The 17121-nt window shown below is 39.2% G+C and overlaps 1 protein-coding gene across 3 annotated transcripts in view; it reads left to right on the forward strand.

The window, feature by feature from the left end:
* ADGRV1 (adhesion G protein-coupled receptor V1) overlaps nucleotides 1-17121 on the forward strand; it is a 447886-nt gene that overhangs the window by 170143 nt on the left and 260622 nt on the right. For all 3 annotated transcript variants that reach the window (XM_050943853.1, XM_050943852.1, XM_050943851.1), the window contains 8 exons: nucleotides 2810-2959; nucleotides 4122-4595; nucleotides 5374-5520; nucleotides 7097-7268; nucleotides 7684-7819; nucleotides 10796-11643; nucleotides 13405-13522; nucleotides 15123-15294. In XM_050943853.1, coding sequence (XP_050799810.1) covers nucleotides 2810-2959; nucleotides 4122-4595; nucleotides 5374-5520; nucleotides 7097-7268; nucleotides 7684-7819; nucleotides 10796-11643; nucleotides 13405-13522; nucleotides 15123-15294 — 2217 coding nt within the window. The remainder of the gene's footprint in view (nucleotides 1-2809; nucleotides 2960-4121; nucleotides 4596-5373; nucleotides 5521-7096; nucleotides 7269-7683; nucleotides 7820-10795; nucleotides 11644-13404; nucleotides 13523-15122; nucleotides 15295-17121) is intronic.

Raw genomic sequence — 17121 nt, forward strand, 5'->3', positions numbered from 1 at the left:
ACCTGGGAATGTGGACAGATGAATATGGATGACATGGTTTTCTCTACTTCCAGAAAACCTTTTTTGTTGTCAATTTTACAGTAACTTCAACCCACCAGTCTGAAGTGCCGTGAAAGTTTACACCCTTCCTTGTGTTTCCCATGGCATTCATCAGGACCTGTAGATAATTACTCTCTTAATATAGTCCTACCCTCATCTTTATGGGATTGCGTGGAATGTCTGCCTAAGACACGTGCACATCCTCTATGTTTGCTTCCCAACCCCTACTCACACGAAGTTAAAGATCTATGTCACCTTCATCCCTGCTCATACTGAGTTAAAGATCTGTGCTGCTGACTGTTTTTCTCCTTATTAGCCATTATTTTTCAAAATAGGACAGTTCTTTGAATCTCTCCAAGCTTATTCTGGAGACTCGTGTCACTGAATGTATTGTTTTAGTTACACTGTGTCCTGATCTCTCCATTGAAGGAGAGGAAGTTTCTCTTCCTAGGTGACAAGCAAGCTCTGAAGTTTTACCTATCTTGTACTTCCAGTTTCAGAAGAATTAAGTCTTTTTTAAAGATTGCTACAAAGGACAGAATGCCACTGTAACCACAGTGGCTCAGTCAATCAGGTATTGTAGTCCATTAGCATATGATCAGGCCATTCTGTCTGAAGTATGGACACTTCACAGGCTCAGAACTCAGAATCTTTTAACTCTGGGTTTTGTTAGGTCATCTCCTGACACTGTCATCTGGCATTATTAATTGGATCTGTCCCTGCTGGCTGACATTTGTTGGTCACTAGGGGCACCAAGCATCCCTTTAAGTGACATACACTGTCCCTGATTGCTGTTGTTCAGTAGGATGAAAGAAGAGGGACATATGATAAGGGAAAAGTAGTCACTGATTATTCTGTTTATCATAGTCCTTTCTTCCTACATCGATTCCCCCTTTTCTCCAGAGCGTATTACTTGGAGTTTTTTTCCCCTCTGATTTTTCTATCTATTACTTTGCTTTGGAAGTCTCCAACTGGAAAGATAGCTGATGGATTAGTGCTTATATATTAGCCTTTATTGTCAGTTCTCTTGCCTCTTTGCTTCTGGTAGGTGGAGTCCTAATGCTGTCTGTAATTGCTGGTGGGCTGCGGGATGTACAAAGAGAAGTCTGTGATAAACAGAAATCCCAGTAAGTAATTTTTCCCAAATCCAAAATAATATATAATTCAGTACAATTGTTGTGAGCCCCTTATCCCCCAAACATCTCAAGGGGCCTTATAATGATAAAATCAAAAAGGTAATTGAAGTATATCAAGGACTGAGAAAAAGGACTTTTAATTTGAATCTTTAAAAACATAATGGTAGCGTGTGCCAGTGCTTAACCTATTTTATTCCATTTCTTGTCCTACTCTCATCTTCATCATAGCTGAACTCTATGTTTGTTAGGCACCTAGGCACTTTAGAAAATTCCTCTAGGCACCTACGTGCATCTTCAGATGCTTAAATACCTTTAAAATCTGGGGCCTAATGACCAATATAGTAATAATTCCCCCCCCCAATATTTGATTATGTGGGGAAGGAGGAGGGACACGGAGATGGGATTTTAAATGTGATGTGGGTATTCAGAGACTGAAAATCTCTGCTTATTCACTGAAAAGGAATAGCACAAGCAGTGTTCAAACTAGCTTCTCCACACTGTCCTGTCAATAGAACTGTTTAAATATTGTGTTTGTGTTTGCATACAATGCATATTATTCATCCAGTTGTTATTCAGCGAATAATTAGCTCTAGTATTTGTCTAGCTCTGTCCACCAGTGTGCCTCCTTTCTGATCTGGAAAGGCTACCTCTACCAGTAGGAAGGGGGAGTTCAGTCTCCAAAACTATTAAATCACTGTTGCCTCTGCTGAGATTGCAAACTAGGGTGACAGTTAGTGTCCATTATGATTCTGGTATGTGTTGTGACACTTATTCGCTAGGGGCTGGGTTGAATCAATTAAACCAGTTCACTTCAGTTACCACACTAAAAGGTGAGAATCAGAAACCTAGAGGTGAAGTGTTCTGTATCCCACTACAAATGCCATACAGTCCAACAATAGTTAATCTAAATATTGCCTGCTGCACTGCAAGTCCAGTAAGCTGCTTGTTCTGTCCTTCTAGACTAAAGAGGATAATAGATTCCCATCTTCTTTCTGATGCTGTAGCACAACAAAAGAGAACTCACTCAGATCCCTTAACTTCTCTTCACAGGATTTATTTTCCAAATTTTTTAGTATTTCCTTTGCTCTCTACAGTCTGTCCAAATCATTTATGTCATTTTTTAAAAAAGTATTGTTTGAAGCTGAGTGAGGCTTGATCAGTGCTGCTTTAAGCAGTGCTGAGCAGAGCAGAGAAAATTACCTGACTTTGTTTACACATACTCCCATTATTGCAAACCAAGAGCTTTGCCTGTTTCCTGACAGCATCATATTACTGACTTGTATTCAATTTATAATCCACTGTAATACACTAATCCTTCTTTGTGACATTCATAGGATTTTTCCATTGAACGACTGGTCTTATGTAGATTTAGTGTAGCTGCCTGTGTGTTCTGTTCTTGACGCCAGACCATTTTACTCTGGTCCCATGGTGGTCCTATCTGCTATTTATTTTATTTTTTTTCACACAATCTCCATTTCAGCTGCTACTGTACTCTAACTTGGGGGGAAAAATCAGGATGGAGGAGGGTTAATGGATTTGTGAGTTGTTGAATCCATCATCGAGTTCCCCAGTGGTCTATAAATAAGATAGTTCATTATATATTCTTGACCCATATTTTATTTGCTGCTTTCTAGATACAGAAATTTGGTGATCCCAATGGAATTGTGCAGTTTGCTCCTGAATCATTATCTAGTAAGAACTATGAGGAGCCATCAGTCTTGGAAGGGCCAGAGAATATTACACTTTTCATCAAACGAGTCCAAGGCACTCTGGGGAACATAATGGTATTCTTACTCTCATTTTGGGGTTACTTAAAAACAATATAATCTGAAGTCTTCATCCATTAAAATGCACATAGGAGAGCAGGTGCAATTTAGAGCTGTCTTAAAGTCTTTTCATTGCTTACAGTGTTCATGTATTTTCCTTCGGAGTTGGCATAATTGAACAAGGGATTTGGCCCTAATATTTCATGTTTTGGAAAGTCATTTCCAATTTCTATATTGATTGGACAAAATGTGGCAACCCATGCTCATTTTCTGACACTCTCCTTCCCCTCTCTCTTTCCCTAGGCTTATGATAGGAGAATGGCGTAGAATGCATTTTTGAATAAAATGATACCTTCTTAGAAAGGGAGCAACATACACCCAATCCTCTCAGACAAATGCATGCCATACAACAGAGGGGAATTGGGCCCTTGTGTTTTGAAGAGTGATCAACACTGGTTATTAAATCAGTTGGGGATTGCTTCCTGAAGTCCTTCAGAATTCAGCAAGCTATTTGCAGCATAATATAACGGACTCCCTTTCTGGTGCAATCATTTTTTGGTATTCATATTAAAAAGTATCCATTATCTTATATAATGGACACTATCTGTGGAAATTACTTTTAAAAAGCTATCTGATGTTGGTGGAGAGATAAGGATTTTCCTATTGTTCTCATTTGGCTGGAGTGCTATACAGAGGGGAAAGATTTTTAAAAAACCAAAACAAAAATTGTGCACCATACAGTAAAGAACATTTGGCCCACTTCGTATGTACCTGGAGTGCACTTGGTATGCTGTATGTCTGCAGTGCTCAAGGTACCATATTTTGTACTTTTAAGTACTTTGTCATTCTTAAGAGAAAAATCTCGGGGGGACTCTTGAGAGAGAGAACAGCAGAAGAGTTTTGACCAATAAAAACAAACTGTGGAGTTAACCTGGAAATTCTGTAAAGTGAACCTACAAAGATTTTCAGAAACAATCACCACCATATTCAGGTCATTGAGGGTAAGCAGAGGGAGAAGGGAAGGTGATTGTGGTCCTGTTTTAGGTTACTATACTTATTTATTTTTTATATTTACATAAAATAATTACTACTTTCTTGTTAAATGTTGTATCTTATGCTCTGCGTACCTGAGTGCATAAGAGTTCCAAGTTAGTAAACAATGTTTTTTCACTTATTTCAGGTTCACTGGAAACTGAGTGGTGATTCTGATACCACAGGTGACTTCCTTGCAACAAGGGGTACTGTCTCCATTGCTGAAAATCAGAGTACAGCAGAGATCATTATCCATCTGTTACCGGATGATGTTCCGGAAGTAGATGAGAATTATGTGGTAGAGCTGCTTTCAGTGGAAGGAGGAGCAGATTTGGATCAGGACAAGAGAGTTTTAAGATTCACTGTGTTAGCAAATGATGAGCCCCATGGAGTGTTTGCCTTGTACTCTGATAGGCAGTCAGTATTGGTAGAGAGAGACTTAAGCCGACACATTCAGATGAATATAACTCGACATGCTGGGACATTAGGAGATGTGAGTGTTGAGTACCGAATCTCACCTCGTCATCAAGAACCGCTAATCACTCCTGAGAATACAGTAGGATGTCTGCTGGTGAAAGATGGTGCCAGCTTTGGTGTGAAGAGAGTGCCAATAAGCAGCCAGGTCTGTAGTGTCCTTTAGCTGGATAGACCTCTCTAGTGTTTTGTTACTTAAATTTATGTCTACATCATATGTACAGATGTCACTGAATGAGACATTAAATGGTGATAAACAGTGTCTGTTGGAGAGAGAGAGACTGAGAGAGAGAATTTTAATACTCTGGATTTTGTATTATTTATGTACAGTTGAGTTCAAAGAAAATGTGGTTTTCAGTATAAGAATGGAATATAAAACCAAGGCTGGATGTATCCCTGAGCTTCTGCTTATATCCCTTTCCGTGTGTCATTCACGTTTTCAGTTTTAGATTCTGTTGTGTAGGCCCAAATCCTCTCCCAAGTATGCTTTTGGGAGTGGGCTATTTACTGAAGAAGGCTGCTTAGTTCTGGAAGACTGAATCACCAAGACCTGCAATTACCCCATAGCTGCTGTGTGCCCCTATCTGTGGGTTGATGTGCATAGCTGCAGATGCACTAACCTCACCTACTCTATTCTCTACATTTCCCATTCTGTTACTGAGATCCATTGTGCTAGATACTGTGAACCTATAAGCAAAGAGCTTACATTGTATAAAACTGCTGTTGGCCCTCCTTCACAGTATTGACTTTTGTGTAATGATTTTGAGGAAGATCTGTGTTAAACTGCCTGCCACTTTAATGATTCTCAGTGCCATTAAAGGAGCTGCAGACAGTTTGTTACTTAACTCCTTAAGTCAGTTGATATTGTTGTTGTTTTCAGTTGAATAAAATTACCAGCTTTTAAAATTTAAATTGTATCTTTAAAGGTGTTTCTCTTACTGGGCTTGAATTTCACTCTGGAGCTGACCAATGCAAGCCTGATCAATGGAAGTGCCAATTACGTGCCTAAAATAATATTAGGAAGAGCAAAATCAGCTACTTTGTCTGTTCCAGAGGAAGCTGCCAATTCTCAGGTAACTAGACTGGCTGCAGTGAAACAAGATTACCACTAGAGGGCAGATCCTAATACTTCTGTTACTAGAGGCCTGGGTACTTAGCAGCAAAGAATCCTGTGGCACCTTATAGACTAACAGACGTTTTGGAGCATGAGCTTTCGTGGGTGAATACCCACTTCCTCAGATGCATGTAATGGAAATATCCAGGGGCAGGTATATATATGTGTGCTAGCAAGCAAGCTAGAGATAACGAGGTCAGTTCAATCAGGGAGGATGAGGCCCTGTTCTAGCAGTTGAGGTGTGAAAACCAAGAGAGGAGAAACTGGTTCTGTAATTGGCAAGCCATTCACAGTCTTTGTTCAATCCTGAGCTGATGGTGTCAAATTTGCAGATGAACTGAAGCTCAGCAGTTTCTCTTTGAAGTCTGGTCCTTAGGTGATGCTAACATTTGTTCAAAGTCAGCTTAATGGTTGACAGCTGTCCCCACTTGTTACATCTACAGTACACATCAAGGATCTGATAAACATTTTGTACTGCCTCAGAAATTCAAGAGACAGAGTTTCTAAATGTATTAATTTTTGACACACTTTTTAAAAAAAGTGTTTTATCTATCTATATGAAATTAGAAAACAGCTGGTGAACCATAATATATGTGTGTGCAGTTAGTCTATGCCTGTGTCTTCATAAATCTGAAGTATAAAGAATTTTAAGAAAAAATGTTGAGTCCAGATTATATTCTCTCTTTAGGTTAAGTAGTAAGTCTTAAAGCAGCATATACCAAAAAAGGTAGATTTCCTTTCATTCTTTAACATTGCAAATATAAAGCTTGACCCTGTTGTATTATGTTAGTTATATAGAGCCAAATTCTGCTTTCACTTACTTCAGTGGGATTACATGAGAGTAAACAATGGCAGAATCGGTCCATAATAAAGTACTGTCTACCTCAATTACCTTTTTTAGAATACTGGAAACAGACAATAGCATCTCACTGTCTTACCTCTTAAATTCTATTCATGTTAATATTAAATGCCTTTAGATCTCTTATCTTGAACCCCTTTTCTCTCTCGCTTCCTTCAGTTCATAATTTAACTTTATTCACATGGTTCTTTCCTTTACCATTGTTTACTACCCCATGGATGCCACTTATATTATCACTTCCAGACTGTGAGAATAACCCATTTAGCCACAACTTCAGCTGAAGAACAAAGCAAATAGCTGGAACAAGTATTTATCTGCTGAGCAATGTCATTTGGCATTGATTTTCTTTTCATCAGATGCTCAGGTGACAATTTATTTTCTGTGTATGTATGCATACACACCTCATAATAGCTCTTCTCCAAGAGAGTTAAGCCTTCTGCCCCACCTCCCTTATGAAGAATAGATACCATGTGCTATGCACTGGCATCTTTTAACACAGAAATCTAAGTCACATTGATTACCTAGTTCCAAAACTATGAGTGAGTCTCAGAAATCTGGAATTTAGAATCTTTGGTAAATGCATGTGTAATAGATATATGGCTATTGTAATATATATACATGCAGTACTAGATATTCCCATATTGTTCTAACAAAGATGTATTATATGTTTCTGTAGGTTGGCTTTGAGTCTCTTATTTTACAACTTACAAACATTATAGAAGGGACAGGCGAAGCTGTGATAACCAGAAAAGGATTATACGGCTCTATAACAGTTAGCTGGACTTCTGGATACCCACTTGATTTAATTCCAGAGTTTGTTCAACCAGGCAATATTACACCTGGATTTGGTGAGCACTTTCTTGTTACAGTATGCTCAGAGCTACAAAATTTCTGTGTCTGACTAACTCCACTTTAGGTGTCACTCTAATATTTTTGTACATTTCATGCTCTTTTTTTAATAAGACATTATTGTTAGAATGAAAGTATTTGGTCTGATTTTTATCTGTGAGTAGTAAGGTTTCTTTTTTGAAAAAGGACAACCTTCCATTTCATAGATAATGTACTCCTTAGTGCAATATGCACCTTGTTATACTTCTAAAGAACTGCTTTGTAGAGAAAAGGTGCTGTACTTTGTCATGCAGATTTCTACTTCCCTAGACAGAGCAGGAGTCTGATGATAACTCTCATTTCTCTATGCTCAAAAGTAAAAAGAGGATTCCTGTTTAACAATTTGTGAATTGTTGCTTCTCTCTCTTTCTTCAGGTAATGTTACATTTTCTTATGGTGAAAAAAACAAAGTAATTTCATTTCATGTTATTCCAAGCTTAAGTAGACCTGAGACATTTGCTATCCATCTAACTTCAGTGTACAGCAATGTATCTGGTGGGGCTCAGTTGAGGTAAGGATGTTACTTAGACCCTTGGTTAATTGCATGGACCCCAACAAATGGATATATGCAGTAAAAATTCCGAGCTGGTTACAGACATTTAAACTGTGCAAAATCCAATTGAGTTAGAAAAAGGAAAAATCAGCAACATAAAGATTTGGTAACTTTGCTGGTGAACCCATGGCTCCAGACCAAATGGAACTAATTGGTAGGGCTGCTCTGATCAGATCTGGAACCTCTTGCAAAGCCAGTTCAATTCCTTGGCAGTAGTGTGTAAGGCAGGGGTTCTCAAACTGGGGGTTGGACCCCTCAGGGGGTTGCGAGGTTATTACATGGGGGGTCACGAGTTGTCAACGTCCACCCCAAACCCCGGTTTGCCTCCGGCATTTATAATGGTGTTAAATATATTTAAGTGTTTTTAATTTATAAGCGGGGAGGGGATTGCACTCAGAGGCTTGCTATGTGAAAGGGATTGCCAGTAAAAGTTTGAGAGCCATTGGTGTAGTGAGTAATAGGGGAATGGGTGATTTGCCTAGAACTGGGTTATGCGTATATATGTTTGTGGAGGCAGTTACAGGAATAGAGGATCCAAGATTTTCTGAGAAACTGGAGAAGTGGAATCTATAATTTGCCTCTGTAAAGGCCACTATACAGAGAAATGCATTAAATACATCTTGATATCCTAGGGGGCACCAATTGTCACCACAGAGCTTTCCCTCTGTGCAAAGGATGTCTTTCTCCATACTGTGAAGCACTGAAACATGAGCAAAAAACACCATACTAGCATTAGTGGGTCTGTCTAATCATTGGCAGTGTTTTCTTAACTGGCACCCAGTCAATTTTTGCAAAAGGTCAAAAACTGAATTTGTATAGAGAATGAGTCATCTTATCACCCAAAGAGGTGTTAGACGACACTTGAATTTTTTTCGGTGCAGTGTGGGGGAAGGTTGCATTGCTACTACCTTTTTTGGTAGGTAAGAGGAGGAAAAAAATGCAGCAAATTTCACCTACTCTGAATTCACTTACCTTAAATAAAATCGTGGTATCCCCAAAAAGAACCAATTCTGAAAAGGATTAAAATTGCTGAGTTAAACTAGACTCCATTAGAACTACCAAGTTTGAGGTTGCAGAATCAATGGCTGCTGTGAGTTTCAGTGCATTGATTTGTAGGACTCTGTCCCACAGGAGCCACTAGCTTGAAGGATACTGCAAGACACCCCATTTTGACATTCAAAGTGAGTGAAAGTTATGGCAAGACTCTCAGTGAGGATGTAAAGTGCCGCTTGATTACTAGCAATAATTTCTTTCAGGCTCAGGCCTATAAGACCCAAAAAGGAGGCTAGTACAGAGGAGGGAAAGGTAGGCAACGCCTACTCTTTGTCCTAGGTATGCAGTGAATAAAGACACAACACACACACAAAGGATAGGTTTAAGCCATCAGGCTGCAACTTTCATTTAATTGATACAACACTGAGATGAACAGTACCCCCAAACCCTACCAGGGAAAACAGTGATCCAGTGTGGAAGTACATGACTGCGTGAGTGCTCATGAGTGCATGAGTACCTTCTGCTTGACCTTGTTACATCATCCATCGGATCCAGCCAGCTGCTGGAATCACTGACCAGCACCCCTTCTCGTTTGAGGAATGAGGATAAAGAAGACTTGTACAATAATCTACGCTAGATTTGCGATACCTGTCCTTGCCCAAGAAATAACAGATATCACCAGAAGCCTTCCTGACTCCTGTGCTCAGGTTTACCCCGTGAGCAGGCCCACTGACAACTGCCCTACCCCATAATGGACACTGAGAGTAAATGCTTCCTCACTCCCCTGCGGGGAGATCTGTCTACATCCCCAATATACCAGGAAAGTCAGTTCTGATGCATTCAAGACAGTAACTCAGAATGTGGGTAGATGCTGCCCAGACACTTATGCCTGGGGAGAGGCCTTACATGCTGGGGGAAGAGTGCAGTCATACACATTTGCCTCTCTCAGACTAGTCAGCTGGACTCTACAGAGTGGGACCATTATCTTGCTCCATACCTGGTGCTATTCTTGACCTCTCCATACCCTCCCTACAGCACTATCGTTAGTTATCAGTGAATAGAGCCAAGAAAGAAACAGAATAAAGTAATTGGAGTATTAATAAAGGTCAAAAAGTGTTAATTAAAATAACTATTTTAATTAGTAATAATGATAAGGTATTTGACTAAATAATTGAGCTCTTTTCAAGGTGTTCCTATATTTATCCAGTAAGTTGTTTGTATTGTTCTTCCTATTTATTAATTACATTAGTACAAGGCTGCCTCTGCAACATCTCACTAAGAAACTATAAAGATGCCACAATAATACTTCTCTAAACCAGATCATCTTTATTCATTTACTTTCTTTCTTCTGCCCCAACTCCTGGCTCATCACACCCTGCATCCCCGTGGTATTGAGAGGAGACATTAATGCAGAGAATGTCTGTTCGCCTAATCCTGACTTTTCTCCTGTTGCCCCACTGACTCCCTAGCATCTGTGGAATCGTTTCTGCAAGGTTTAAAGTAACAGGGAAGTCTGTGGTGCTGGAACTCCCAATTTCCATGCTCCCCACCTTCTTTTGCACCTTCTCTGCTCCTGGAAGTGGAAGTGGAAGATAGCATGCAGGCCATAATGATAATTGTTTCTTCTTGCCTCTGCCTGCAGCCCAGGCTGAAAGGCTTGAAGTTCTCTGGCCTGATCTGTGCAAGAACCTATGCAAGAACACTCCCTGTGAAGGGGAACCTTTTTACCTCCTCTATCACATTGTCACAACTCCTCCCTTCCCCCTCCACACACCAAACTATTGTGAGCAGGGAACTTTTTTTGGTATGGTAACATTTTACATCCAACTTCTCGCATCCATAAATGACTACGTAAAATGCAAGACAACAGAGTATCAGACCCCATCATTTTTAATGGGTGACTTGTGTTTCTTAATTCAACTTTTATGTTTTCTATTTCAGATCAGGATTCACAGTAGCTGAAATTGAGCCAATGGGTGTCTTCCAATTTTCCCCTAACTCAAGACATGTTTCAGTTGAAGAAGATGTGCAGGTGATCAGATTGCATGTCCAAAGATTGTTTGGTTTCCAAAGCAATCTCACTAAATTGGCCTATCAGACTATTGCAGGAAGTGCCAAACCATTAGAAGACTTTGGACCTGTTCAAAATGGAGAGCTTGTGTTTGGACATTTTCAGGCAGAGGATGTAGTTGAAATATCAATCATCGATGACACAATTTCTGAGATGGATGAAGTATTTTTTGTAAAGTTAACTTCAGTTGAAGTTTTGGCCATTGAAAAATTTAATCCTAATAGGAATCCACGTTTGAATCCAGATTTTAGTGTTGCAGCAATTACGGTATTGGCCAATGATATTGTTCATGGAATATTGAGTCTCGGGCCAGGATTTATTTATACAGAGGAAGACACAAACAATAGTACACCCAACACAGTAATACTTAATATCAGAAGGACCCAGGGCTTTGCCGGTGATGTCAAAGTAACTGTTAAAACCTTTGGTGGAGTGAGTGCACAGAGTGGGGTAGATGAATTTCCTTTTGAGAATGTGTATGGAAATTCTAACCTGACATGGGCGACTGAAGGGATGGACTTTGAGGAACAGATTATATCTGTGACACTGCTGGATAGAGAGAAAGAAAGCAAAGTGTCTATCAGAATTCTTGATGATGATGAGCCTGAAGGGCAAGAATTCTTCTATGTTTTCCTCTCAGCCCCTCAAGGTGGAGCTCAGATTGTGGAGGGAAAGGATGAATATGGGTTTGCAGCTTTTGCAACAATAATTATTACAGGTAATATTCTTGTTTTCAGAGATTCAATGCATAAATGCAATAAAATTTAACATATAAAGCTGTCTAACTCTGAGTTCCTCTGGCAAATTCCATTAAGGTTGGGATTTCTTTCCATGAGATATGCAGGGTATTTTGCTCCTAAACCTCGAGAGTTTGCAGATATGCGGAGGATTTATGTCTTTACTGCCTGTCAAATCCCACCTTTCTTCCTTTGGCAATGTGCATTTTTCATGACCCAAACTGTCATTGACTCACCTGCTGGATGCTGCCCAACCCCTATTCCTGAGGTATTTTACTTGGCACATACTGTGTCCCCACTGAGAGGAGGCATTAGTGCAGACAGTGTCTGTTCCTCTGACCTTTACTTTCCTCCCATTGACCCATTGCCTCCCTAATCTCTGAAGTAGTTTCTGCAAGGTTTAAACAAAGGGGGAATCTGTGGTGTGGGAACTCCCCACCTTCTTTTGGTCCTTCTCTGCTTCTGGAAGTGTAGGGTAGCAGATGGGCCATAATGATTATTGTAGATTAAATCTGATAATTAGCTAAGAGCTTTTTTCTCTCAGTGATTGCATCCTAATGCCAGAGGTTAATACCAGAACTCTGGTTTACTTTAATTTGTGAATAGCTACCATAACATTTTCCCATATAGTTTGCACAGAGATCTTTTGAAATATGAATCTTATGAATTGTTTATTGAGTTAAAAGCACTCTGATTCCAAGTTGTTTTTATAGAGCATATAATGTAGGTGGTTTGACAAGATAACAGTGATAACAAGTACTTTGGAAATTCAAATCAAGCAAAATACTTTTAATATTACAAAATGGCTCTTAGGGATTAATGACCAAATTGAGTCCTTGAAAGAATGTACCAGAAAAGCTACCAGAAAAACATTTCCAGGAACAGAATGTCAAATGCGTTTGCAGTTACATGCTTATTTTACATTCATAGTTACTGCAGTTGTACATGTAAATAACAATTTGCATGCATGTGCAAGTTAGTCACATAATTGCATGCATGTAGATTGTTTTTAAGAAATTAATTATATAGTGACATTGGTATGTGTGATGTGCTAAGCTTATGATCTAAATTAAATGAGCACAGGTAATAAGGTCAAGAAACAATGTTGAGGGGAAGAAAGGTGACACACTTGTTGCATCTGAACCAGATTGGAAGTCTCTTACTAGCTGACTTTATTAAAAAGCAGGCTCTTTCATCCCCAGTGTAGAGTAATGCTATCATTATGGGGGGATCCTTTAGCGCTAATGCATTTTTAAATGATTGTGATGGACAGCAGTTATTCAAAGTGGGCCTATTCTGTAAGGACTTTATGAGTGAGATTTTCAAGAGTAATGCTGGCCTGGCACTAGACCCATTGAAGTCAATGGGAGCAGAGTTCGAAAAACCTAAGTGCTTCTGAAGATTTCAGTTTACCTGCACAGAAGATGCTAGGCATCTGACCATAAATTGCCTTTCCAAAGGAGCTATTTTCACAGTTAAAAGACAATCTGCAAAATTAAAATGTAAAAATTTCAGTTGGGTTACTAGATAAATATAGGAACACATGAGGTTTTTTATATGTTTGAAGGAGACTTTTGTGGTTACAGCCTTTGTTCCCTTTGAAAATTTGGCTCTTTGTGTACTTTATATCATGCCTTGTGTATGTTTTTCATTTTAAGCAATTCTTTCTACATTAAATATGTACAACTTATTCTCAACTTTATTTGCTTCCTAATCAGTTTGTTGGACTGTTTCTCATACAGGCAATGATCTTCAAAATGGGATTTTGGGATTCAGTGCAGAGGTACAAAGTGGCCTTGTGCTTGATGAAGATTCTGAAAACAGGGAGGTGCAGCTGATTGTCACAAGGCAACCAAACAGGTGCAGGCAACGGCTGATAAAAGTGCTGTCCCCACATACTGTAATGTGCTGTGTTGAAATCAAGGATGCTGCTGTTAGCAGAAGAGGTTATCATGGAATTTTATAATAAATCTTTGACTTTCAGCTGCTCTAATAGTTTATTGTAATTTGGCAAACTTTCTTCATAAATTTAAAATGTGATTGTTAGTATACTGGTACTAAACAGAAACAAGAATTAAATATCTACCTAACACACATAATAACTGAGATGAGAAATTAATTTCCTTGCTATATGTACTCACCCTTAAGATTAATTGCTTAGTTGGCTAAAAATGTCTCTGAAACTTATGATCTTCTTGGCTATTATACAGTAGCTCTGAGAAGTAATATGAGTATCGTGGCAGAGATCTGACCTTGCTCCCGTGGGTCCTGCGCTTCTGGACGGTTTATGCTAGCCTCAGTGGCTCACTGTGACCCTCCACGTAGCCCTTCTCTCTCTAGGGCCAGGGTTACAGTCTGCTGAGCCCTCTTCATCATAGGCCTGCAAGGAGGTTGGTGAGAGAACCTCCCACAGTCTCTGTTCAGCCTCCTGTCCTGACAGGGGCCTGACTTCCCCTCCAGGAGATGTTCCTGTAGTGGTGAACTGGGGGGAACCCGGGCCTGCCCTCTACTCCAGGTTCTGGCCCAGAGACCCTAATGGTAGCAGTTGTTGGCAGCCAACCTTTCACTGCCAGAGTTGCTACATTTCCCTGGGCCATTTCCCCACAGCTCTCCTGCTTCTCCCGTCTTCACCCTTACCTTAGGGCTCCATTAACGATGGTTTGAGGGTGTCTTCAGTAATCAGCTCTTCAGCCGCACTTTCTCTCCTCTGGCTCCCTGGCTCTCCCCTGTCTGACTGGAGTGAGCCCTTTTTATAGAATCAGCAGGGCCTTAATTAGAGTCAGGTGGTCACATTAACTGATTGGCTTACCTGACTTTTTGCAGGTTAATTAGAGTCAGACTCAGTCTGGAGCAGCCCCTGCTCTGGTCAGTCAGGGAACAAAAAACTGTGAATCCAGTGGCCAGTATATCTGCCTTCTGCTATTCTGCTGTACCCAGCTGGCCTGGGTCTATCACAGTATTTAAGATACATGTGTACCAATATATATTTATGTATTGCCACACACTGTATGTATACTTTTTACATATTACACACACTGTCAAATATGCTAGGTGATTTTCAAACACATAAAAAGTAAGTCACTGTTTCAAAATGCTTACAATCTAGGATCCCTGTTCAGCAAAGTACTTAAACATATGCTTAACTTTAACCACATGAGTAGGCCCATGACCTCAATTAAGCACATACGTAAGTAACTTGCTGACTTAAGTGACTTGCTGAGACCTGGATCTAGCTTGCTTCTCAATAACTGGCTGACATTGCTCTTGTGACTTTTATTAATATAGCTAATAGGAAATAACATACAACAAAAAGAAAAATATTTTTTCTTCTGAAAGCATTTTGTTTTCCAGTGATAAATTTTTATTAATAATAAAAAATTAATGTGTCTATGTGGTTTAGCTTCCCTGAAGCAATAGCTGCCATCTTCAGTGCATTTATACTTGTTTGTTTTGTTCATAGGGCTTTTGAAGATGTGAAGATCTTTTGGCGGGTGACCTTTAATAAAACATCTGTTGTCCTAGGGAAGGATGGAGTAAACCTGGCAAATGAACTCTTGGCTGTGTTAGGCGTTACCACCTGCATGGCAGGTCAGACGATATGCAACATCTCTGTTGAAATAAAACCTGATCGTGTGAGTAGTTTATTAATATTTATATAGCATCATGACTTACTTACAAATATAAAAAAACCCATTGGCCCTGATTGAGAGAACTTAAAATCCAGGGGCCACGTCTGCAGGTCCTTACTCAATTTCTTCTCAGTCCTCGCACAAATTCCCATTTTCTTTAATTCCTGCTTTGCCTCAAGAATGGCTAATTAAAAACTGTGGAAGGGGTTGAGTGTTTGGCCCTAAAGAAGGCTGCAGTTATTGAAGCCATACAGGAATTATAAGGTAAAGTAGGTTGCAGTCACTTCAGTGAAATAAGTATTCAGTACAAATGGACTTTTACCCTTCAGACATTAAATATTTGTTTCAGCAAAGCACTTAATATGTACTTCACTTTAACCATGTGACCTGAGTAATCCTATCAGCAAAACATGTAAGCAAATGTATGTCTTATTTAAGCCAATGGGACTGAAACATGTTCTTTAATGAACATTATAGGTTCAGTCAAGTGCTTCAGGTAAAGTGTGTTGCTGAATTAGGACCTAATATGTTGCATGACTGTGATAACTAAGGCAGTATTTCAGTAAATTGAGATCTTAAACCTGCCTGGTCTCAAAGATTGATCTGATTGGTTATGGAAGCAATAAGACCCATATATCAATAACAAGATCATATAGTGTAGAGAGCCATCACCTGCCCTGATTACAATACCCCAATTATATGCCCTGTCCTTTCATATGGAAAAAAGTTCTAAAGGATTTTTTTTCGTGTTGTTTCTGCATGTTTGTTACATTATAAATGAACATAAATATGATACAGGTCCACTGTCACTTTCAAGATCTTCTGGGAAGTTTGAACGCTGCAGCACCTGGCAGCTACTGTGTCTAGTTCAACCTCAACTGTATTGACTCTGCTGATTAACAATTGGATCCTGTTTTGGCTGAGAAATAAGCTAGTATTTACAAAAATGCCAGAATTTAAAAACAAGGCCTAAGTTACAGTGTCTTCAGTGCTCACCCTTCATTAATTGGAAAAGAAGCTGTTTTGTTTTGTTTTGTTTTTTAATGAGCTGCTTTGGTTTTGCTTGTCCAGGGCTACATTTTCAAAAATGACCTCTATCTTTATGTCTGCAGCTTCATGCCTGCTTTAAATTAACAGATGTAAATGATATTTAGATGTCTAACAAACTGATTTGTGGATGCAAAATCAGGAAGCTAGACATCTTCGTTATATCATTTGTATTCACATTTGATTTTGGGTAAAAATCAGAGACCAGGTGGAGGCCCTATTGAAAATCTAGCCAAATAGATTTTCTAAACAAAATAAGGAATAATTAACCTATTTCTTATTTTGTTTAGAAAATCAATTACTTGCTATACTGTATTCAGTAAAATGTTGAAAAATAACCTTTGGGAATTACATAATCAAATTCTCTGGTGTATAACCATTGAAATACAGCATTCTGTATTTCCAGACTGACTAGAACTAGGAAGTACCAAAAGTCTCATAAAAGATCCTGTCTCATGATATTTTCAGCCTAGTTTTCCAGACTTAAGAGTTGTGAAAATGCTTAGCCAAACTTTTGAACCTTTCGACGTTCAATCACACTAATACAAACGCTACAGACACATGTCAGTTTTTTTCAATGCTTGAGACCTGAGTTCCACCTTCAAAATATAGTAATAGTTAATGGCAGGAGCAAAAACCTGTACTTACACAGGTATGCAAATTTTCCACTTGAAATTCATTGTGCACATGTTTGTGCATATTTTTTGCAGGTGCAAAAGGGAATTAAAGAGATAAATTCTGCACAAATGTACACCTTGTGTCATTCCATAAATTTGAAAATTT

This window comes from Gopherus flavomarginatus, chromosome 3, assembly GCF_025201925.1.
Source record: "Gopherus flavomarginatus isolate rGopFla2 chromosome 3, rGopFla2.mat.asm, whole genome shotgun sequence".
Classification (NCBI taxonomy): Eukaryota; Metazoa; Chordata; order Testudines; family Testudinidae; genus Gopherus; species Gopherus flavomarginatus.